The sequence below is a fragment of the Hypanus sabinus genome, chromosome 8 (assembly GCF_030144855.1).
Source record: "Hypanus sabinus isolate sHypSab1 chromosome 8, sHypSab1.hap1, whole genome shotgun sequence".
NCBI lineage: Eukaryota > Metazoa > Chordata > Chondrichthyes > Myliobatiformes > Dasyatidae > Hypanus > Hypanus sabinus.
Window position 1 is genome coordinate 72,040,791 of NC_082713.1, and position 23,610 is coordinate 72,064,400.

At 39.7% G+C, this 23,610-nt stretch overlaps 1 protein-coding gene across 3 annotated transcripts in view; it reads left to right on the top strand.

The window, feature by feature from the left end:
* The first annotated feature begins 474 nt into the window (after nucleotides 1-474).
* lrch2 (leucine-rich repeats and calponin homology (CH) domain containing 2) overlaps nucleotides 475-23,610 on the top strand; it is a 180,439-nt gene continuing 157,303 nt past the window's right edge. For all 3 annotated transcript variants that reach the window (XM_059977329.1, XM_059977330.1, XM_059977331.1), the window contains exon 1: nucleotides 475-687. In XM_059977329.1, coding sequence (XP_059833312.1) covers nucleotides 501-687 — 187 coding nt within the window. In that variant the 5' untranslated portion in view covers nucleotides 475-500. The remainder of the gene's footprint in view (nucleotides 688-23,610) is intronic.

Genomic DNA, 23,610 nt, shown 5'->3' on the forward strand with positions numbered 1-23,610 from the left:
TAACCTTCCAAAAGATTTGGAGAATTTTAAGGAAAGGACGTTTATCCTTCTAATGCCTGAAGGTGCCTGCTGTTGGTAATACACATTTTAGGAGCGTTGAGATTAGGTGCTAATTTGAGATTTTGACAAGAGTCTGGGAACTTCAAAGTTAAGATAAATAATACAATAGCTTCAGGAGAACGCAAGGTATTTATCAAAGAAAGCACATCTTCAGATCGACAGAAAATTTCAGAAGCAGGTTTAATATCACTGAAAAATTGGCGCTATGGCCCCTCCATCTGACCTTCGGGCTCCGGCCTGAGCGGTCCCTTGTCAATCAGGGCCGGGGCGTGACGTCAGCACGAGCGCCCGCCTGAGTGCCCACCCATTTGAATCAGATGACCAATGGGCTCGGCTCTGGACCCGCCCCTCGCGGGCCCGCTGGGCGGGGAATGCGTTTGCCTGCCGCGCGTGCGCAGTGGTGGCTGCGCGGGAGGCCGTTCTATACAATTGGGAGAGAAATGGCGGCGGGCTTGGGTGGGCACCAGCCTTGGTACTCGAGGACCGCTGTTCCGTCAACGCAGCTGAACCGCAGCCTGGAAAGGGTGCTGGAGGAGGCTGTTCATTCGGGGATTCTCAATCTAAGCGGGCGGAAGCTTAAGGAGTTCCCTGCCGTCAACTACGATTTGACAGATACGGTGCAGGCAGGTGGGTTCCTCGCACTTCCCCTCCCTCTTCCTCATTCCCTCCCCGGGCCGAGCCGGCCCTTTAATGCAGCCTTGGATAACAAAGGAGCCCTTTTCCCTCCCGGGACAGACAAAACCTTGCAACCTCGAACCAGCGTAAGATGCGCAGCGAACGGCGTCAGTGTCAGATGTAACGGTGCGGGTAACGGTGATGCCTGGAGTACGGTACACTTCAGTATTTGAGAAACAATAGCTGCCATCCGTCGGCCTTGGGGGTGAAGCCAGCTTCCTTATTACCTTGGGAGCGCGAAATATAGATTATTTTAAACATCACTCGTCATCCGTGCTGTAATCAGGAACTAGGAATAGCATAAATTAACTTGTTTTCTTCCCCTTCCTCTTTCTCCTCCCATTTCTCGTCAATTTGGATAGTACCTTTAGCAGCGTTTTATAGATTGAAAAATTTGCGTATGGTTTGTTTACACAATACGCTTTTTTACACCCGGGATTTTAAGTTGTCCACTGTCGCTGGCGTTGTGGAACTTTTCAGCAGATGTAGAAAACACTTAATCCTAAATTTCAGTGAAGTGGATAATTGAATGAATTGAACTTTAAATCTGCAGCTGCTGAAACTATGATGTAAAACAAAAAAAATCTGAGCATTTATGGAGGGAAAGGGTTAATATTTCAGGTCATCAACCTGATTTGCCTAATCGAAGTTTTTCCAACACTTGTTTACATTTATTTGGATTACATTACCCTAAACAGTGGTATTGTATCTGCTGTATTTTTGAACACATTACTTCTAACATAGGAACTACAGAGAAGTGTCTCTTAGATTCTGCTGGCGACAATTAATAAAAATAAAAGTTGGCTTCTGATGATGGAAACAAAAACAGACGTTCCTAGGTACGTCTGGCAGCATCTGTGGAAAGAGAAACAGTTAATGTTTTGGATTGAGCCTTTCATCAGGAGAATATTATAGATTGTGTTTCTGTTGGAACCTATAAGTTTAAAATTATTGATCTATTTTTAAAAACAATATGGTCTAATAATAAATTGCATTTATTGCTGTTTATTTGCAATTGGTATTCAGTGAAATGGGTATCTTTGACATAAGCTTAAATAGTTGATGTTTGTTGGGAAATGTAAGGTTGCATAAGGACATAAATGTAAACTGGACAATACATGGTTTCCTCAAGCTTGGTCCATTTTTTGGCAAGATAATGACTATTGTGATTTTTGGCATTTTTGAAAGAGTTCCAGAGAAAGAATTCCCCCTTTTCTTTCATCTGAATGCAAATCTATCCTGAGGCTATGTCCTTAATTTGAAGCATTTTTCAGAAGTGTATGCATTTCTTTAGGGTAGTGAAAAGGGGCTTGCTGATGACTGCTGGCTTGAGGGCTGTTTCGTGTGAGTCACAATAATTCAAGAAAGGTTATTTTTGTAAAATGAATGGAACCTTGTTAATGATAAGCTATTGTTACATGACCATATTTATATACTGTACAATATCAGACAAAAGCCTTGAGTCCAACACCACCAGATTCAGAAACCATTATTACCTTACGTCTATCAGATTCTTGAATTGGCATGGTTAACTTCAGTCACTGTTACTCTGAACTGATTCTGTGGCCTACAGACTCACTGTCAAGGACTCTTTAAACTCATGTTCTCAGTCTTTCAATTTCTTTACACAGTTTGTCTTTTTTATATTGGTGGTTTGACAATCTTTGGTTAATCTATGGCTTATTCATAAATCGTGTTATATTTCTTGACAATACCTACAAGAAAATGAATATCAAGCTAGTGTATGGTAACATATGTACTTTGATAACAAATTTGCTTTAAACTTTGAAGACCAATCATTGGTAAAAGGTGTGAAATTGCAGGGATTTCAGAACAATTCAATACATTTTCATAATAAATGATGTCTATTTGTAGGTCCTTACAATATGTGAAATTTAATTAAAATAATTTAAGCATATATGATTTTTTAGACAAAATGTAGGACTGTGTTAGCTACAGTAAAAGTATTCAGCTCCCAATCCTTTGTTCACATAAATGAGTAGTAGAAACCAGAGATATCAGAAACAGGTTTAGTATCACTGCTATATGTCATGAAATTTATTAACTTTACAGTAGCAGTACAACAAAATACATGATAAAAATGATTAAAAATAGAGGGAAAAGACTGAATTGGCTTAAATATATGTGTGCAGTATGAGGAGTGATAAGTTCGTGGCCTAAGGTAGAAGGGGTCAATTTTAGAAAACCTAGCACATTTAATTTTCAACATAGTCCCCTCCTACATTTACACATTTAGTCCAGTGATTGTGGAGCATACGGATTTGGACCTCCAGAAAGTGTCCACAGCAGGGGTGATTGATAAGTTTAGAAAGTCCATTTAGAAATCAGATGGCAGAGGGGAAAAAGCTGTCCCTTTACTGCTGTGTGCCTTCAAGCTTTTGTGCATCCTTCTTGATGGTAACAGTGTGAAGAGGGCATGCCCTAGGTGGTGGGGATCCTTAATGATGGACATCGCCTTCCTAAGGCACTGCTTCTTGGATACTGCGGAGGCTAGTACCCATGATGGAGCTGACTAATTTTACAAGTTTCTGCAGCTTACTTTGATCTTGTGCTGTAGGCTCCCCTCCCCCTGAAACCGGACGGTGCTGCAGTCAGTCAGAATGCTCTCCACAGTGCAATTGTAGAAGTTTTCAAGTTGACAAACCAAATCTACTCCAGCTCCTAATGTCGCTGTTTTAACTTCTTTGTAGCTACATCAATATGTTGCATCCAGGTTAGGTTCTCAGAGATATTGACAGCCAGGAACTTGAAATTGCTCACTTTCTCCCTTCCAGATCCCTTTATGAGAATTGGTTTGTGTTCCCTTGTCTTGCCCTTCCTGAAGTCTGTATTTAGCTCTTTGGTCTTGCTGACGTTGAGTGCAAGGTTGTTGTGCAAGGGTGCACTCAACTAGCTTTCATATCTTGCTCCTGTACACCATTTCGTCACCATCTGAAGTTATACCAACAATTGTTTTGAATTCGGCAAATTTACAGATGGCACTTGAGCAATGCCTAGCCACACAGTCATGGGTGTAGAGAAGTTAGAGCAGTGGGCTAAGCATATATCCCTGTGTCATGCCAGTGTAGATTGCCAGCTAGGTGGAGATACTATTTTCAATCTGCACAGATTGTAGTCTTTTGGTTAGGAAGTCAAGAATCCATTTGCAGAGGAAGGTACAGAAGCCCAAGCGCTATAGCTTTTCGATGGGGACTGTAGGAGGTAGGAGAACCATCAGGTAGGAGATTCAGAAGCCTGAAGGCACACACTCAGCGATTCAGGAACCGCTTCCCCTCTGCCATCCGATTCCTAAATGGACATTGAAGCTTTGGACACTACCTTACTTTTTTTTTAATGTATAGTACTTCTGTTTTTGCACATTTTTTAAACTTATTCAAATCTATTGATTTACTTGTTTATTATTATGTTTTATTTTATTATCATTTTTATCTCTCTGCTAGATTATGTATTGCATTGAACTGATGCTACTGTCAACAAATTTCTCATCACATGCCGGTGGTAATAAACCTGATTCTGAATGATGGTGCTATAGGCAATAAACAGCATCCTGTCACAGGTATTTGCATTGTCCAGGTGATCCAAGGCTGTGTGGAGAGCCATTGAGATCATGTCTGCTGCAGACCTATTGTGGTGATGGCAAATTGCAGTGAGTCCACATCCTTCCTGAAATAGGTGTTGATTCTAGCCATGACCTACCTCTCAAAGCATTTCATCACTGTAGATGTGAGTGCTATTGGATGATGGTTGTTAAGGCAGCTCATGCTGATCTTGGGCATTGGTATAACTGCTGCCCCTTTGAAGCAGGTGGGAGCTTCCAACTGTAGCAGTGAGAGCTTGAAAATGTTTTTAAATATCCCCGCCAGTTGGTTGTCACAGGTTTTCAGAACCATACCATGTATTCCATCAGGCCCTGCAGCCTTGCGAGTGTTCACCCTCCTGAAAGACAGCCTGACATAAGCCTCAGAGCCTGAGATCAATTAACTGAGAATTTTTATTTTTTCTTCGTGGTGCCCAAAAGAACAGGGAAAATTGTAAACCATGAAAAATTAAAATTCAGAAACAAGTGTCAGCAGTTCAAAAGTATTCATTCCCTTTTGCTCAGTACTTAGTTGAACCACCTCTCGCAACTATTACAGTCGGTAGACTTTTTGGATAAGACCATCACCTTTGCACAAGGTGATGGAGCAAGATTTGCCCATTTTTCCTTGGGCAGTACCGTAGTGTGGTGGTAGTATGGTAGCGTACTGCTTAGTACAATGTTTACTTAGTACCAGTACTGAGTACTGCTACTTAGTACCAGTGACCTGGCTTCAATTCCCACTGTTGCTTTCAGAAGTTTGTATGTTCTCCCCATGACTGCGTGGGTTTCCTCCCACAGTCCAAAGATGTACAGGTTGATAGGTTAATTAGTCATTGTAAATTGTCTCATGGTTAGGCTTGGATTAGATCGGGGGATTACAGGCTGGCGCTGCTTGAAGGGCCTGATCTGTGCTGCATTTCAATAAAGTTTAAAAAAATATATATATTTTTGCTCAAGCTGTGCCAGGTTAATTGGGGAGCGGCAGTGCACAGCAATCTTGCTATCTTGTCAGAGGTATTTGATTGCGTTAAGTTCAGGACTCAGGCTGTGCTACTCAAGGACTTCAACATCCTTCATTTGAAGCCACTCCATGGCTGCTCTGGCAGTGTGCTTTGGGTTGTTGTCCTATTTAAAGATGAACTTCCTCCTCAGTTTAAGTTTTCTAGCCGAGGATAGCAGGCTTTTATCTAGCGTCTCTCTATTTTTCACAACATTCATCTTCCAATCAGTCCTGACCAGATTTCCAGTCCTTGCTGCTGAAAAGCATCCTCATAACATGCTAACTCCATCACACTTGATGGTAGCAAGTGTTACCTGGCTGATGTGCAATATTGGATTTACCTCACATGTACCACTAGTGTTAAGAACAAAAGGTTCCACTTTAGTCTCATCTGACCAGACAAACTTCTTGCACATCTTTGCAGTAGTGCCCAAGTGATGCTTTGCAAAGTCTTTGATAGGATATGCTTTTTTTTTTAAAGCTAGGGGTTCTTCCTTGCCACTCATCCATAAATGCCCTTTTTGTGCAAGGTCTTGTGCAAGGGGCTCATCTTCAGTTGCAGCCGCTGGCTTCTGAGATCTGAGTGACTTTTGACATCACACCAGTCTCTCTTACAAATGCCATTCTTCTCCAGCAACTAAGTTTAAAGTTGTAATCAACGAAGTGGTAGGAGTGTTCAAGACATCTTCAATCTCTCACTGCTGCAGTCGGAGGTTCCTTTGCAAGGGTGACAATCATACCAGCTGCCTCAACTACTGTGGCACATTTGCACCCACATCGACTGTGATGATGTAGTAGCTGTGAGGACCAAGAAGGTATGATCAAGAGAGGTGGAGGAGTGCTTTGAGTCTGTGGACTGAACAGTATTCAGGGATTCAGCTTGGTGTCTGAATGAATACGGCACAACAGTCATAATTGGGCATGTCACAAATAGCATGCCCAAACCAAAGTCTGTGGATGAACTAAGAGAGTCATAGTCTGCTGAGAGCTAGATCTATGGTTCTCAAGACTGGTGATCCAGAACTGATCACCAAGTCCAGGTATGTTAAAGGTGAAAAAACAATTCCGATTGAGGTGAGAGGAAGAATTGGATGTACGTCCATTCTGGTTTGCAGGCCATTACTACTTACATTGTGAAACCCAATATCATAAATGTCTGTGATTCTTCATTTTCATATGAACTTAACACCTTTTATGCACTTTGAAAGGGAGAATAAAACACCTGTGCAAATCCCTACAGCATCTGGTGACCCTTTTATCTGGAAGCTGAAGTCAGTAGGGCACTGAAAACCTGTGCCAACCAACTGTTTTGAGTGTTGAAGGGCATTTTCAAATCTCTCACTGCTGCAGTCTGAAGTTCTCACCTGATTCAAGAGGGTGACAATCATACCAGTGCCCAAGAAGAGCAGGGTAAGCTGCCTCAATGACTGTGACCCAGTGGGAGTCGCATCTACTCCAATTAAATGCTTTGAGAGATTGGTCATGGCTGGAATAAACTCCTGCCTCAGCAAAGACCTAGACCTGTCGCTGATTGCATCTGCAATAGACCTATTGCAGCAATAGGCAATCTCAATGGCTTTCCAGTCGGACTTGGATCACGTGGATAATAGAAATACCTACGTCAGGCTGCTGCTCACTGATTACAACTCAGTGTTAAACACAATCATATCCACAGTTCTAATCAACAAGTTTCAAAGCCTGGGCCCCAGTACCTCCCTTTGCAACTGCATTAGGAGACCACAGTTATTGTGGACCAGAAATTACATCTCAGTGTCAGTCAACACTGGCGCACCTGAAGGATCTGTGCTTAACGCATTGCTCTGCTCTGCTGTACAGCTACCACTTGTATGGCTAGGCACAGCTCAAATGTCATCTGTAAATTTGCTGATATCACAACTGTTGGCAGAATTTCAGATGGTATCTAAGTGGTGTACAGGAGCAAGGTAGAAAAGCTGGTTGAGTGGGTTGCAACAACAACCTTGAACTCAACATCATTAAGACTAAGGAATTGATTGTAGATGTCAGGATGGGAAAGTTGAGGGAACACACAGCAGTCCTCATCGAGAGATCAATCAAAAGTAGAAAGGATGAGCACTTTCAAGTTCCTTGGCATCAACATCTCTGAAGATCTATCCTGGGCCCAACATATTGATGGAACTTTTCAGGAATAGTTTCTTCCCCTCTACCATCACATTTCTGAATGGACAATGAACCCATGTACACTACCTCACTATTTTCTCCCTCTTTTTGCACTACTTATTTAACTTGATTTTTCTTATTGTAATTTTGTAATTTATTTTTTATTATGTATTGCAGTGTACTGCTACAAAACAACAAATTTCATGACATACACCAGTGATATTAAACCTACAGTAATTCTGATTTTGACTCTGAATAAGATTTTCTAAAAATGGTGTTTGCCGTCTGTCTGCAGAAACTCATCGTGCTTGCAGAAGTTACATTTATAAAATGTGTCCAAAGCATGCACAATACCCAACATTTAGGTTCAAGTAAACTCAAATTTTTAACTGCTTTAAATGTTTAATGCAAGATCTATATTGACTTCTCCCTTACAATCACAGAATCTAGTCTCCAGGCAAGTCGAATTACTCCACAATGACATAAGAAATGCCTGGGGGCACTGGATATGATGGACATTGAGACCAGACAAAACCTTAATTGCAGTGCTGGAGATTGCTAGAGATGGCCTGTAGCAATGCTGTTATATTACAATTACAATATGCCTGATAAAATTGAAACTTGGTATGTCCTATTTACAATAAGCAGGGCATTCAGTATATCCAGTTAGTATGCTCTTAATACTTGTTAGGGTATTGGAATATGTCACTTAGCAAAATATTTGCTCACTGGGCCCAACTCATTGATGAAATCACAAAGCAGGCATGCCAGTGGCTATACTTCATGAGGAGTTTGAAGAGATTTGGAATGTTACCAAAGACTCTCGCAAATTTCTATAGATTTATGGTGGAGGGCATTCTGATTGATTGCAGTACTATCTGATATAGAGACTCCAATGCAGAGGGTTGTAGACACAGCCAGCTCCATCATGTGTACAGTTCTCTGCACCAAAGTTTCAAGGGTTTGATGATTATCAAAGTGTACAACTCTGAAATTCTTCTTCTCCGGATAGGCACGAAACTAAGGAAGTTAAGAAAGGCAGCACAATCATCAACTTCCAAATGTCCCCTTCCCGCACAATAAAAGAACAAAGATGGAACAGGCACGTCAACCCCAAATCTCTTCTCTCCCTCCTCCCCCCCACACACATATAAAACGAGAAAGATGAAACACAGAATATATAAAAATATCTAAGACTTCTTGGAAAAAGAAGTACACAGTCCAAGTCCATATCCAGAACGCAGAAAACCTGGGTAACTTTCTCTGGACACAGTGGCAGCCTCTCCACTCTCTGGCAGCAGAGTGATACCACCAGCAGTCAAAAGGCAGTTTCTCCTCTCCGATAGCAGAACAATCCCACTGACAATCAAAAGGCAAACAGCTAGTGTTGGCATTCCACATTTGCTTTACTGTTTCAATTGCCCTCATTTTTACTGGCAAAACAGAGTCAAATATCAACTTGCACTGCCATCCCACAGCCTTCTTGCCATGAAGTTTGCACAGGCTGCCTCTACTTCCTGGAATTCTCATGGAGACTGAACCACCCAAATGATCTCCAAGCTGCAAATCACAGGCTCCAACGGTTGCAGAATCACATTCAAGATGAAGGCAACTGTAAAAGATATAAAAGAAGTGAAATATATGGTTTCATGGTCTGTCCAGAAAATGTAGACTGTGGGAGCATTATACGCAGGTGCTATCTTGACAGGAAGGACAAGAAAAAAAATCATCAAGGATACCTGCAAAATGCGGTGCCTCAAGAACGTGGCATCCCTCTTCTTATTACCATTGGAGAGGAGGTACAGGAACCTAAAGACTGACACTTAACATTTTAGGAATAGCTTCTTCCTCTCTGCCGCCAGAGTTCTGAATGATCCTCATTATTTGTCATTTGCACTCAACACACGCAAAATGCTGGAAGAACTCAACAAGCCAGGCAGCATCTGTGGAAAAGAGTACAGTCAATGTTTTGGGCTGAGACCCTTTGTCAGAACTGGGGAAAAAAGTTGAGGTGTAGATTTAAAAGGTGGATAGAGGGGAGAGAGAAACAAGGTGATGGGTGAAACCTGAAGGGGGAGGGATAAAGTAAAGAGCTGAGATGTGGATTGGTGAAAAAGATACAGGGCTGGAGAAGGGGGAGTCTGATAGAAGGCAATGGAAGAAAGAAAAGGGGGAGGAGCACTAGAAGGAGGCAATGAGCAGGCAAGGGAGATAAGGTAAGAGATGGAAAGGGGAATGGTGAAGGTGGGCTGGGGACATTAATGGAAGTTCGAGAAATCATTGTTCATCAGATTGGAGGAATATAAGGTGTTGTTCCAATCTAAGCGTGGTCTCATCACGGCAGTGGAGCAGGTTATGGACTGACAATTCGGAATGGGAAGTTGTATTGAAATATGTGGCCACTGAGACATCCTGGTTTTTCTGGTGGACAGAGTGGCGAAGTGGTTTCCTAATCTATGTCAGGTCTCACTGATATACAGCGAACAAAGTATATGACTCCAGCAGACTCACAGGTGAAGTGTTGCCTCACCTGGAAGGACTGTTTGAGGTCCTGAATGGTAGTGAGGGAGAGAGTGTGTAGGGGCAGGTGTACCACTTGTTCCACTTGCAAGGGTAAGTGCCAGGAGAGAGATCAGTGGGGAGGGACAAATGGACAAAAGAGTCATAAAAAGAGAAATCCCTGTGGAAAGCAGAAAGTGGGGGAAGGGAAAGGTGTGTTTGATGGTGGGATCCTGTTGGAGATGGTGGAAGTTGCAGAGAATTATGTGCTGGCTGAGGAAACACCACTTTTTTTGTAACTTACAGTAACTTTAATGTCTTGCACTGCACTGTTACCACAAAATAACTAATGACCAGTGATATTAAACTTGATTTTGACCTGTGCCTATTTCAGGCTTTGCTAAAGTCATTACAATCGCTGTCCAGACCTGGATCAAACAGCTTAATTTGGTAATAGGCTGCTGTAACTGCCATCAACTGGCCAGTTGCATTAAGGAGATCTATTAAAATTGAGCTAATTGGGCATCATGGAAAAAACACCAATGGACTGTCATAACAGAAAGGAAGTTAATCTTTGTTGGAGGTCACTCATCTTGGCCTCAGGAAACCCTGCAAGAGTTCCTCGGGGCAATTTCCTCTGTCCAGCTAACTTCAATTGTTTAGTCACTAACTTTTCTTTCATAACAATGGCAGAGGTGGAGGGTGTGATTTGACTGGACGATCAAAGGATTTTCATGTTTCCTAAACTACTTGTCACATGAGGATATCGCCTTTTGAACTGAGCATGCAGTCATGGTACTTGGCAAACTAGTCATTGGTAATTCCAGCTTATTGATGGTGTGGTTCCATTTTAGTAATGTCAAATGCAGATGACTAGACTCTTGGAAATCTGGCATTCTGCTTTTCGGTCATACCTGAATGATGTCTAGGTTTTACATTATGCACATATTTTGTTTTCTTAGAGCTGTGAAATGGAATTTAATATTATCCAAAGCAAACATTGGAAGCATTGTGGAATAATATCAATTTGCCTTGATGGATGTAGCTCCACCAACAACAGAAGCTTGAATACTATCCAGGATAAAGCGACTTGATTGATAGTTTATATGCTACCTTAAATGTCTGCATTCTCTAATGTGAGAGCACAACATTGGTGCAAGTATAAACCACCTTCAGTACATTTTGCCACAAAATCAGCTTCTGACCTCAGATCACTGTGACATTTGTGTGGCTGGTCCATTGTTTCTGGACATTTATGTCCCTAAGATACTGGTGGTGTGCTCAGAGTTAGTGATACCAGTGGATGCCAAGTGTATGATGTGGGAGCTGACTAATGACTGAAATGGGTGCAAAATTTGTATGATTTAGACAGCATTTGATACTGCCAAGCAATGTACATTATATGAATATACTTGAGATAAACTTGATAAAGGGTGTACGATAGAATAGTTGTTGAATTAATGATGGGGAGACCTGATCTAATGATATAGAGTGATGATTAAATCCCAGTGGTGGCTACTGAAAATTCTTAAAATAAAAATACAGAATCATGAAGTTGCATTGATTGGTTAAATCCATCTGGGTATTAGCATTCATTGGGGAGAGAAGTTTTCCATGTTTAACCCTGTCTTCCAAATGTCTCAAAACTCAACAATTTGATTCTTAATTTTTCCTTTTAAAATGGACTGGTAAGTTCACTTTGTACCATCACTTTCTTGAAGGTAACAAACACTCCATGAATCAATTAAATAAAGTTGGAGCTAATAGAAAGAAATTCAATCTATATCCTTTGGAAGAATGACAAGAAATCTTGTTGAAACATGAGATCCTAAATGGATATAAGAAGCTGTTGTACCTAGTGAGAATGTAATCAGTGAGATTATTCATAAGGTAAAAATAAAACTGAGGTGTGGAATAACTTTTTACACATTGTGGTGAATCTTTGGAATTCTTTATCTTGGAGGGTTATGAGGGTTAAATTATTTGTGTTATTAGTAAGAAGTTAATATATTTTTTGAAAGATCAGAAATTAAGGGCTTTGGGGAACTGGCACAGAAAAGATGATGAGACCCGGATCTACTCAGCCATGATATTGAATTTTGGGGCAGGATAAGTGGCTGTGTTGCCTATTCCTGATCCTGTATTTTATATTCTCAAGAACTGGTTTTTGGTTATTTGGGTAAAACCTACAGGTCAGTGGAGTCAATAGTTTCCACATCCTGTTGTGACGTACCATAAATTTGAAGTTGTAGTTATGCCCGTTTACAGCACTGAATCAATATGCCTGAGGTTACACTGAAATAGTCAGCCTAAATTTAAAAAAAAATATTACTTTGAATTCTGATCAGTGAAATACGTGCTTACAAGCTCTGGAGGCCGTGCAGAGTATAGATATTGGTTGACTTCCCATGCTCCATGGTTGTGGTTATCGGCATTTCACATAAAGATGGTTGATGAAAGTTGTTATAGAAGGGATGAAGGCAGTGGAAGTGATGTTTTAAAAACAAAATCGTCATTTGTTTTATCTTCATAGTTACTGCTTGGCCTTGACATTTCCAGCATTGCTTCAGCTGGACTGATTAGGACATTCTGAGGAGGCAGGTTAGGTTTGGTTGTGTTTAGTTGTCACTGTGATTGGGTTATTTTGCTTTCCCAGGTGATATTACACATTACAAATGCAATTTTTATGATTGCATTGCGAGAACTTGGTTCAAGTTGTCTGTGTCATCTTTCCTTTGGGATCTTTGTGTTGAATGTGTCTTCTGTTGGGTATGTAATGGAACATCTAGAAAAGTAAGATATTTTTATTTAAAAGCAAGGGGAGGGTGCAAAACATGTTAATTGTAGTGTAGTTGAAAAGAAAATTGTATTTGAGATTTTTGAAGTATTGGAGGAAATAGGTGTAGATTGTAGAATGATGTATGTTAGAGCTTTTAAAAGCTTTTTGATAGTACACTGTTTATTTGGCATTAAGATTAGGTTTTGTTGAAAGATACTATGAATAAAAATTAAAGCACAAAGAGTTGATTCAGGATACTTTTGCCATGAGTTTGAATTTTTGGACTGCTGCTCATTTCAGTGCACATGTATGTAAAGAGGTGTGGTGTGAACTCAAATTAAATTTAAATGCAGTAATATGCTTCACAAGAACATAAATGGAAGCCTCCTGTGAAGTGTAACATGAGCAAATAGGAGGAATAGCATGAAGAGTTTGTGGAAACTGTGAGATTTGAAGATATCAGGACAAGTCAAAAAGCAAGGAAGTTGTGCTTAATCTCTTCAGTCATGGGTAGGATCCAATTAGATTACCTTGGCTAATTCTGAAGAGCACCTTTTAGAAAAAAAGCCAGACCTTGGAGAACATTGTGAAGGCCTTCTAGCATGATATGGTGGATAAATGATTTTGATTAAGGGGGAAAAACTAAGTCTAAAAGGATGAGATAAATCTTGTTAAGGAATCTACAATACTTTAATTCTGATGGAACAAAGAAGAGGAAATATTTTCCATGGCCAAGGTTATTTTTCAAAGGAAAAATAGAACAGAAAGATAAGAGGCACTCAGCTTGATATTCTAGTCTCAGATGTATTACCTGAAAGGGAAATGGTAGCAAATTTACAATAATTTTGAAAAAGTTTTTGGACAAGGAATTGAAGGACAATCAGTGGATTATGGGGGAAAATTCAAGATAAATTAAATTGTAAAGAGAAAGCAAATTCATAATGAGAGGAACGTCCTGTGTTTTGTTTTATACATGTTAGCTTTGCCTGCATCTTTGCCTTTTGTACAACTGGGAATGACTAGACTAAGTTGTTTTCTACTATTTAACTAGTCGTGGCCAAAGAGGTATTTTCTATGTTTTGGTTCCTGCATTGGTATTATTGCCTTTATGCTTGTGTTCTGCACTGTCTTCTGGTTCTCGTTTCATTAAGGAAAATGTCATTTTCATGTGTGTGCCACATATACTCAGTTCTTAGCTTGTCAGCCTCTCTCTTGATCTCTACTTTACTTTTTAAATTGTCAGACATTTTGTTAATGCAGAGTATTGGCAGAACAGATACTTTTGCTAAATATTGGGATGGAGTGGACTTGAGGCCTGGAGAAGATTACCAATGTTCATATTGAATGGCAGGCTTAAGAGGCCAGGTGGCCTGCTTATATTTTCTTTTGTCCTTGTGACAAATACTATTGTTTTCAGTCCTTGTCATAGTTTGTTCTCTGGCCTATGATTTTGTTTCTTTTCTTGGCTCATGTTCAATCATCAAACGAATTATGGATAACATGTCCGTGCCAAGTTCAAGATAACCTTTTACCATTGCTGCAACTTCAAAATTATGTTCCCTTCTCAATCTGTGTGCATCTAATTTTTCTGCTTCACATTCTAGATAATCTAGATGTTCATTGCTCTCAAAGGAGACCAGCTGGAAATTTAGTTGAGCCACCTTGTATTAAAAACTGAAATCAAGCTGTGCAGTTATCTTATGACTTTAATTGGTAACATGCAACAAAAGCAATCTGTTGTAATTGTTGGTTGATGTGGCAATCTTTGAAGAGAATACGTAAGCGGTCTTTTAGAAAGTCATTGCCCTATCTGCCTTGGTCTTGACCCAATGTACCAATGCTTTGAGTTAAGTGGAACTAGTTAATTATTTTTGCTAGGAATGTGTGTTATAGCCTTTAAGTGGTTGGACCACAGAAGATAAAATATCAGATTTTGTATGCAATGTAGTGATGGGAAGGAGCCATGGGAAGGATGATATAAGATAATGTGTGCATGATAGTTTTTTGCAGAAATACATAGAGTTACGGACTAAAGAAGGGGCAGTATTGGATCTCCTTTTAGGGAATGAGATAGGTCAGGTGATGGACGTATGTGTTGGGGAGCACTTTGGGTCCAGTGATCACAATGCCATTAGTTTCAATATAATTATGACGAAGGATAGGACTGGACCCAGGGTTGAGATTTTTGATCGGAGTAAGACTAACTTTGAGGAGATGCGAAAGGAATTAGAAGGAGCGGATTGGGAAATTTGTCTTATGGGAAGGATGTAATAGAGGAATGGAGGTTATTTAAAGGTGAAATTTTGAGGGTACAGAATTTTTGTTTCTGTTAGGTTGAAATGAAAGGTTAAAAGTTTGAGAGAGCCATGGATCAAGGGATATTGGAAACTTGGTTCTGAAGAAGAGAGATATCTACAATAAATATAGGCAGCATGGAGTAACTGAGGTGCTCGAGGAATATAAAGAATGTAGAAAGAATATTAAGAAAGAAATTAGAAAAGCTAAATGAAGATACGAGGTTGCTTTGGTAAGTAAGGTGAAAATAAATCCAAAGGGTTTCTACAGTCATATTAATAGCAAAAGGATAGTGAGGGATAAAATTAGTCCCTTAGAGAATCAGAGTGGACAGTTATATGTGGAACTGAAAGAGATGGGAGAGATTTTGAACATTTTCTTTTCTTTGGTATTCACTAAGGAGAAGGATATTGAATTGTGTAAGGTAAGGGAAACAAGTACGGAAGTTATGGAAACTATGATGATTAAAAAGGAGGAAGTACTGGTGCTTTTAAGGAATATAAAAGTGGATAAATCTCTGGGTCCTGACAGGATATTCCCTAGGACCTTGAGGGAAGTTAGTGCAGAAATAGCAGGGGCTCGGACAGAAATATTTCAAATGTCATTAGAAACAGGGATGGTGCCAGAGGATTAGCGTATTGCTCATGTTGTTCCATTGTTTAAAAAGGGTTTTAAGAGTAAACCTAGCAATTATAGGCCTGTAAGTTTGATGTCAGTGGTGGGTAAATTAACGGAAAGTATTCTTAGAGATGGTATATATAATTATCTGGATAGACAGGGTCTGATTAGGAACAGTCAACATGGATTTGTGTGTGGAAGGTCATGTTTGACAAATTTTACTGAATTTTTTGAAGAGGTTACTAGGAAAGTTGACGAGGGTAAAGCAGTAGATGTTATCTATATGGACTTCAGTAAGGCCTTTGACAAGGTTCAGCACAGGTTAGTTAGGAAGGTTCAATCGTTAGGTGTTAATATTGAAGTAGTAAAATGGATTCAATAGTGACTGGATGTGAGATGCCAGAGAGTAGTGGTAGATAACTGTTTGTCAGGTTGGAGGCCGGTGACTAGTGGTGTGCCTTAGGGATCTGTATTGAGTCCAATGTTGTTTGTCATATACATTAATGATCTGGATGATGTGGTGGTAAATTTGATTAGTAAGTATGCCGATGATACTAAGGTAGGTGGCATAGTGGATAATGAAGTAGGTTTTCAAAGCTTGCAGAGAGATTTAGGCCAGTTAGAAGAGTGGGCTCAAAGATGACAGATGGAGTTTAATGCTGAATTGTGTGAGGTGCTACATTTTGGTAGTAACATTCAAAATAGGACATACATGGTAAATGGTAGGGCATTGAAGAATGCAGTAGAACAGAGTGATCTAGGAATAATGGTACACAGTTCCCTGAAGGTGGAATCTCATGTGGATAGGGTGGTGAAGAAAGCTTTTGGTATGCTGTCCTTTATAAATCAGAGCATTGAGTATAGGAGTTGGGATGTACGTAATGTTAAAATTGTACAAGGCATTGGTAAGGCCAAATTTGGAGTATTGTGTACAGTTCTGGTCACCGAAATATAGGAAAGATGTCAACAAAATAAAGAGAGTACAGAGAAGATTTACTAGAATGTTACCTGGGTTTCAGCGCCTCAAGTTACAGATAAAGGTTGAGCAAGTTAGGTCTTCATTCTTTGGAGTGTAGAAGGCTGAGGGGGGACTTGATAGAAGTATTTAAAATTATGAGGGGTATAGAGTTGATGCGGGTAGGCTTTTTCCATTGAGATTAGGGGAAATTCAAACAAGAGGACATGAGTTGAGTGTTGGGGGCAAAAGTTTAGGGGTAACACGAGGGGGAATTTCTTTACTCAGAGTGGTAGCTGTGTGGAACGAGCTTCCAGTAGAAGTGGTAGAGGCAAGTTCGGTATTATCATTTAAAGTAAAATTGGATAGGTATATGGACAGGAAACGAATGGAGGATTATAGGCTGAGTGCAGGTCGGTGGGACTAGGTGAGAGTAAGTGTTCGGCACGGACTAGAAGGGCTGAGATAGCCTATTTCTGTGCTGTAATTGTTGTAGTTATATATGTTATATTGATAGTGAACCAGTATATATATCCCAGAGGTAATGGGTCCTTCGTGATTTATGAAAGTTGGAATGAGAAAGACATGTTAGATAGTGACAGTACCTTGGACACCAGAAGATGATCTTATGAATGGACATACCAATAGGATGGAAGGTGCTCTGAGCTGGAGGATAAAGCAGTAATGGAAGCCCTAGTTTTTTATTACTATGAGTTTTGTGCCTGGTCTCCCATCTTGATCAAATACCTTTTTCGCAAATCAATCAGAGGTTGTGCAAGCACAGGTGGCCTCATAGATATGAGAAGTAGTCCATGTTTTTGAGTGTCTTGCTGTTAACCTTTATTGTGAGTAGACATTATGCTGCAGTGAAAGACGTTTAATGGAGGTTTTGTCTTATTGATAGTAACTGGAAGAGTTCAGTAGAGGTGTCAGTGATGGCTTAGAGGTTTGCCTTCAAGGAGTGTAGTTGCAAGCTTGAATACTGATGTTTGGATAGCTTGGTCTGGAAGTGGAATTACCAAAAGGAAATATCTCACCCAAGCGGTTCCTCCAAAATCTAAAATTTACTGGAAATGTAAGTGAATTAATGTCAGTGCCTGCTCCAGGGACAACATTCTCAGTAATGATGCTCCAGTTGCACTGAGTGAGCTATGTTGGTTAGGACACATAATTTGCATACTGGACACCTGATACCCAACCAGACATTCTATTCTGAGCTCTGTCATGGGAGGAGATTAACGAGTGGGTAGATGAAATGATTCAAAAATATATTCAGAACCTCCTTGAAGAATTACCTAGGTATGTACAGTTCACAAAAATAACAAATTCATTTCAGATAAGCTCCCAGTTGCTCAACAAGAATTCATCATCAAATCATTGAAAATATCATTGACAGACCTGTCAAGGGCATTTGCTTTCAAATAACATGCTTACCAATGTACCCTTGATATCCAATGCCATTGTTGTTGTTGAATTCCCCATCAACATCATGGGGATCATTATTTGGCAACAATTCAATTGGTAAATGCTGTGTACAAGAGCAGGTCAAAGGTTTTGCTAAGTGACTGATGCCATGTTGTTCATGTCCATGGGCATAATTTATGAGTATTAGGGAATTCTGTCAACTTGCCCAGGTGAGTACAGCTTCAGCAACATTCAGGAGGCTGTAAAGCATTCATTAATTCATTCATTAGAAAATCATAGAAAAATACAACATACAAATTGGCCCTTTCAGCTCACCTTGTTTGTGCTAATCATGATGACTTTCTACACTAATCGTGTATTCCTGTATTAGACCTATATTCTTGTTCACCTGTCCTAACCCAAATATACCTCCAATTACATTTTAAATGTCATTGTGTCTACAGAAGGATTCTTAAGTTTAAGAAGGTGTCTTTCTGCTATTTCTGAGGAATATCATTAAATGCTGGTTGTGCTACCAATTTCCCAGTTCCAAAAAAGTAATTCAATTTATTGTTCCATTTTAACAACACACAAAATGTTGGAAGAATTCAACAGGCCAGGCAGCATCAATAGAAAAGAGTACAGTCAACATTTCGGGCCAAGACCCTTCAGCAGGACTGGAGGAAAAAAGATCAGGAGTCAGAGTTAAAAGGTGGGAGTTGGAGGGGAGGGAGATGGGAGGTGGAGAGGAGGGAGAAACACAAGATGATAGGTGAAACGGAGGGGGAGGGATGAAGTAAAATGCTGGGAAATTGATTGGTGGAAGTGATATATCGCTGGAGAAGGGAGAGTCTGATAGGAGAGGACAGAAGGTCATGGAAGAAAGAAAATGGGAAGGAACACCAGAGAGATGTGATGGGCAAGCAAGGAGATAAAGTGAGTGAGGAGAAAAAGGGTGGGGGGGCCATTTCTGGAAGTTTGAGAAATCGATGTTCATGCCATTAGATTGGAGGCTATGCAGATGGAATATAAGGTGTTGTTCCTCCAACCGAAATGGGGCCTCATCACAACAGTGGAGGAGGCCATAGATAGATATATCAGAATGGGAAGTGGAATTAAAATGGATGGCCACTGGAAGATGCAGCCTTTTCTGTCCGACAGAGTGTAGGTGCTTGGTGAAGCGATCTCCCGATAGATGTTGGATCTCAATGATATAAATGCTCCATTTTATTTTGTTTTGTTTCTTAAATTTTATCGTGTCTCTGTCATGTATTAGCAAATTTAGGTTAGCCTGGATATCTGAGTATGGCATAATAGGGGTGCAAATATGTGCAAAACTTAAGTAATCACTAGAATGGAAGTCATCACTAGCCGTAAATGTACCTGTAATTGGATAAATATTGGTCGTGGAATTTTGCAAAGCTGTGAGATGTGGTAGAAGAAAACAATGAAATAGTAAACTCAATAGGTGAGACCCAAGGGTGTTTCGTAAAATTACTTGCCTCCATTATATTGTGAGAGGATTGAACCGAGGTCATTGGAATGCCACTTGTGCAAGCAAGCTTTGCTTATAACATCATGCATCAATAAAATATAGTTTTTTTCTCACAGTTCCCCAAATACCTCAGTGGCTACCCAAAGGAGGCAGCAGTAGTGGAAGTCTGGTCCATCTGGAAGCAGCAATATCAGTGGGGTACAAGTGGAATCAGCAGTTGTCAGCTTTTGCAAATTATTGAAAATTAAAACTGGAATTTATGTACGGATAAGTGTGTCAAGGCTCAGTCATTGAATATATTCAAATTTGAGATGAAGATGTTTTGACAGAAGAATCAATGGATACAGGGTTGGTGCAGTGAAGCAGCACAAAAGTAAAGATAACATGCCATTTTAATGGTGAATCAGTAGGGTAAAGCTGATTGGCTTTTATTCTCATGCTCTGATGCTATTGCTAGTTTTTTTAAACCTTCCCTATGCACTTGCTGTGAACCACACGTGTAACACGAATCTCGTATCAATTTGATAAAGTGCAAGTCTGAAGTTCCTTGTGGTGCACCGAGATCCCATACCTGCATTCCCTGAATAGTATTGCTTTTAGTAGGCAGAATAGATAGATAATTAAAAGACTTCCTATCTATCTGTGGGTGAAGAAATTTACGTTAATCATAGTTTTGAATGGCCAACTCCTTACCTAGACATGACATCAAAAAAAAATTAATTGCATATGTACACAGTCAAGTCCTGAAAGAATCAGAATCAGGTTTATTATCACTGGCATGTGATGTGGAATTTGTTAACTTAGCAGCAGCAGTTCAGTGCAATACATAATATAAAACAGAATTAAAAAAAAAATAAAAATAATAATAATTAAATAAGTAACTCAATTACAGTGTATGTATGTTGAATAGATTAAAAAATGTGCAAAATACAGAAATACTGTATATTAATAAAAGTGAGGTAGTGTCCAAGGGTTCAATGTCCATTCAGGAATCGGATGGTAGAGGGGAAGAAGCTGTTCCTGAATCGCTGAGTGTCTGCCTTTAGGCTTCTGTAACTCCTACCTGATGGTAATAGTGAGAAAAAGGCATGCCCTGGGTGCTGGAGGTCCTTAATAAAGGACGCTGCCTTTCAGAGACACCGCTCCCTAAAGATGTTCTGGGTATTTTGTAGGTTAGTACCCGAGATAGAGCTGACTCGATTTACAACCCTCTGCAGCTTCTTTCAGTCTTGTGCAGTAGTCCCTCCCCCCATACTAGATAGTGATGCAGCCTGTCAGAATGCTCTCCATAGTACATCTGTAGAAGTTTTTGAGTGTACTTGTTGATGTGCCAAATCTCTTCAAACTACTAATGAAGTATAGCTGCTGTCTTGCCTTCTTTATAAATATATCAATATGTTGGGACCAGGTTAGATGCTCAGAGATCTTGACACCCAGGAACTTGAAACTACTCACTCTCTCCTTCTGATTCCTATGAGGATTGGTATGTATTCTTTCGTCTTACCCTTCCAGAGGTCCACAATCAGCTCTTTCATCTTACTGACGTTGAGTGCCAGCTTGTTGCTGCGGCACCATTCCACTAGTTGGCATATCTCACTCATGTACGCCCTGTTGTCACCACCTGAGATTCTACCAACAATGGTTGTATCGTCAGCAAATTTATAGATGGTATTTGAGCTATGCCTAGCCACACAGTCATGTGTATGTAGAGAGTAGAGCAGTGGGCTAAGCACGCACCCATGGCGTGTGCCAGTGCTAATCGTCAGTGAGGAGGATATATACATTTCAAAACTCTCTGTTCTTTCAAAAAATTTACAAAACCAAGTCTGTTTAATCCCTCCTCATACATCTTGCTCATTGTTCACAAGAGACCATTTAGATGAATATTTGCTGCACACTCTCTGTCATACATATATTTGGATCTTGGGGAGGCAGATTTGACCTGCGCATAATATTCCTGTTAAGATCTCACCAGGGTCTGATAAAATTTGAGCTGCATACCTCTATGATTTTAATCTCAAATTATTGTGTCTAACAACCAGAGTATCATTGGTCTTTCTTTTATTATTCAATCCACTGAGAAAGGTTGTGCAATCATTGTGTGGGTGACTTTAATTGGATAAATAAATTTGGTAAGAATACTCTGTAATTAAGCATTATTATCTTAATTTGGCACAATATCATGCATTGAAGGTCCTGTTCCTGTGCTGTGTGGTTCTATATTCTTAAAAGCATGTTCATTGTTTATTTTGGGTAGCTTTGTGGAATACTCTGTTCAACCAATTGGGAACAGGTTATTTTAACCTGGTAGTGCATAATAGTACAAAAGTTGATTGCTATGTGGAGGACTATTTGAGAGGAGTGATCACAAAATGATTACATATTCAGCTTGCGTGTAAAATGCTACGTTTTGGATTTTAATCCAAGGTTCTTTCAGAAGTCAGGAAAGGGAGCACAAAACTTGTTGCTTCACAATAATTTTATTAAGCATTGATAGAATAAAGGATAGTTGAAACAACAGAGAAAGGAAAGCTAAGATACTAAGGTGGCGCTCCCTTGTCAGCTATTTTTATACTACTGAGATGAGGTAAATTTCATTCAGACTTATCTATAAGGTTTAATCATTGAGACAGCTCTTATAATGCAGAGCAAATAAGTTTCCAGAGCTTTCCAATATAGTTGGCCCTCCTTATCTGCAGGGGATTGGTTCTGAGACCCCCCCCTGCGGATACCAAAAAACACGGATGCTTAAGTCCCTTATTTAGCTTGTCTCAGTGTGGTGGACATTAGGACCCGGTGCTGCAGCTCTGAAACAGCAGTGTTTCAGAAACTAATCACGATCAAGATTGAAAATAAGGTGGAAGTAATAAAGCGATTGGAAAGAGGTGAAACACCATCGTCATTGGAAGAGCGTTAGGCTACAGTCAGTCAACGATCAGAACAATTTTAATAGAGCATGTGAAAGGCCCTGCCCCAATGAAAGCTACAATTATTACAAAGCAATGCAGTGGTTTAATTATTGAAATAAAAAAGTGTTTTATATGCATAGAAAGGTAAAATATGTACTATATACTAAGAAAAATGTTTGACTAACTGACGCTAAATAATACTTGATGTACCTGTTCCGGCTTCAAATCCGACTTAAAGACGGACTCAGGAATGGAACTCATTCATAACCTGGGGACTGCCTGTACTTTTAAGTCATTTCTAGATTACTTATAATACTTAATACAATGTAAATACTATGTAAATAGTTGTTATACTGTATTGTTTAGGGAATAATGACAAGAAAAAATAGTCTGTACATTCTCAAACAACGAGTGCTGGAAGAGCACTTCCGGGTTTTCCCGATCTGCGGTTGGTTGAATCCGCGGATAAGGAGGGCTGACTGTCCTGTATAAACACTAAGTGGACACATTGCACTATTGTCTATACCTACTGTGGCTATTAGGAAGTGGAGTTAGTAGTTACTACACTTATACAGTTTTATAGTACTACAGTATATATAAAAACTACTATAAGTTCAAGCAGTAAATTAATTGTTCAACTGCAAAGAAAATAATAAAGTCTAATCAAAGATTTAGACAGTCAAATCCAACAAGCTCTCTCCCTTTTAATTCTAAATTACACATTTAGAATCATAATATCTGAAAATTCAAAGGCAGAAACGCTTGTATCTACGTTAAGTATAAAATTTTAAAAAACCTGAAGTTATAAATAGCAAAGTTTATATTCTTTGGTATATTCATGGGATTATGTCAAGGTTAAGCAGATCAGTAGGCACACTTACACGAGTTTGAATCATTCTATTAATGATAGTCTTTAAACAAGGACAAAATGTAAATTATGAAAAAGCATATTAATATGAATAATTGTCATTGTAAGTAGGGCGAATTGGCAGAAATATAACAACTAATACTAGAATAAACTTCATAATGCCCAGTATTTGTCAAATCGCTTGAAGTCTTCTGGTTGGTTAGTGATTTGCTCACTGTAGTCCAGCAGTATAGGCACTGGGCCAGGAGGTTACGAGCACATTAACCACACTGCTTGTTGTCCTTGTCAGATGCCACTTCAGCTTGCTTGCAAT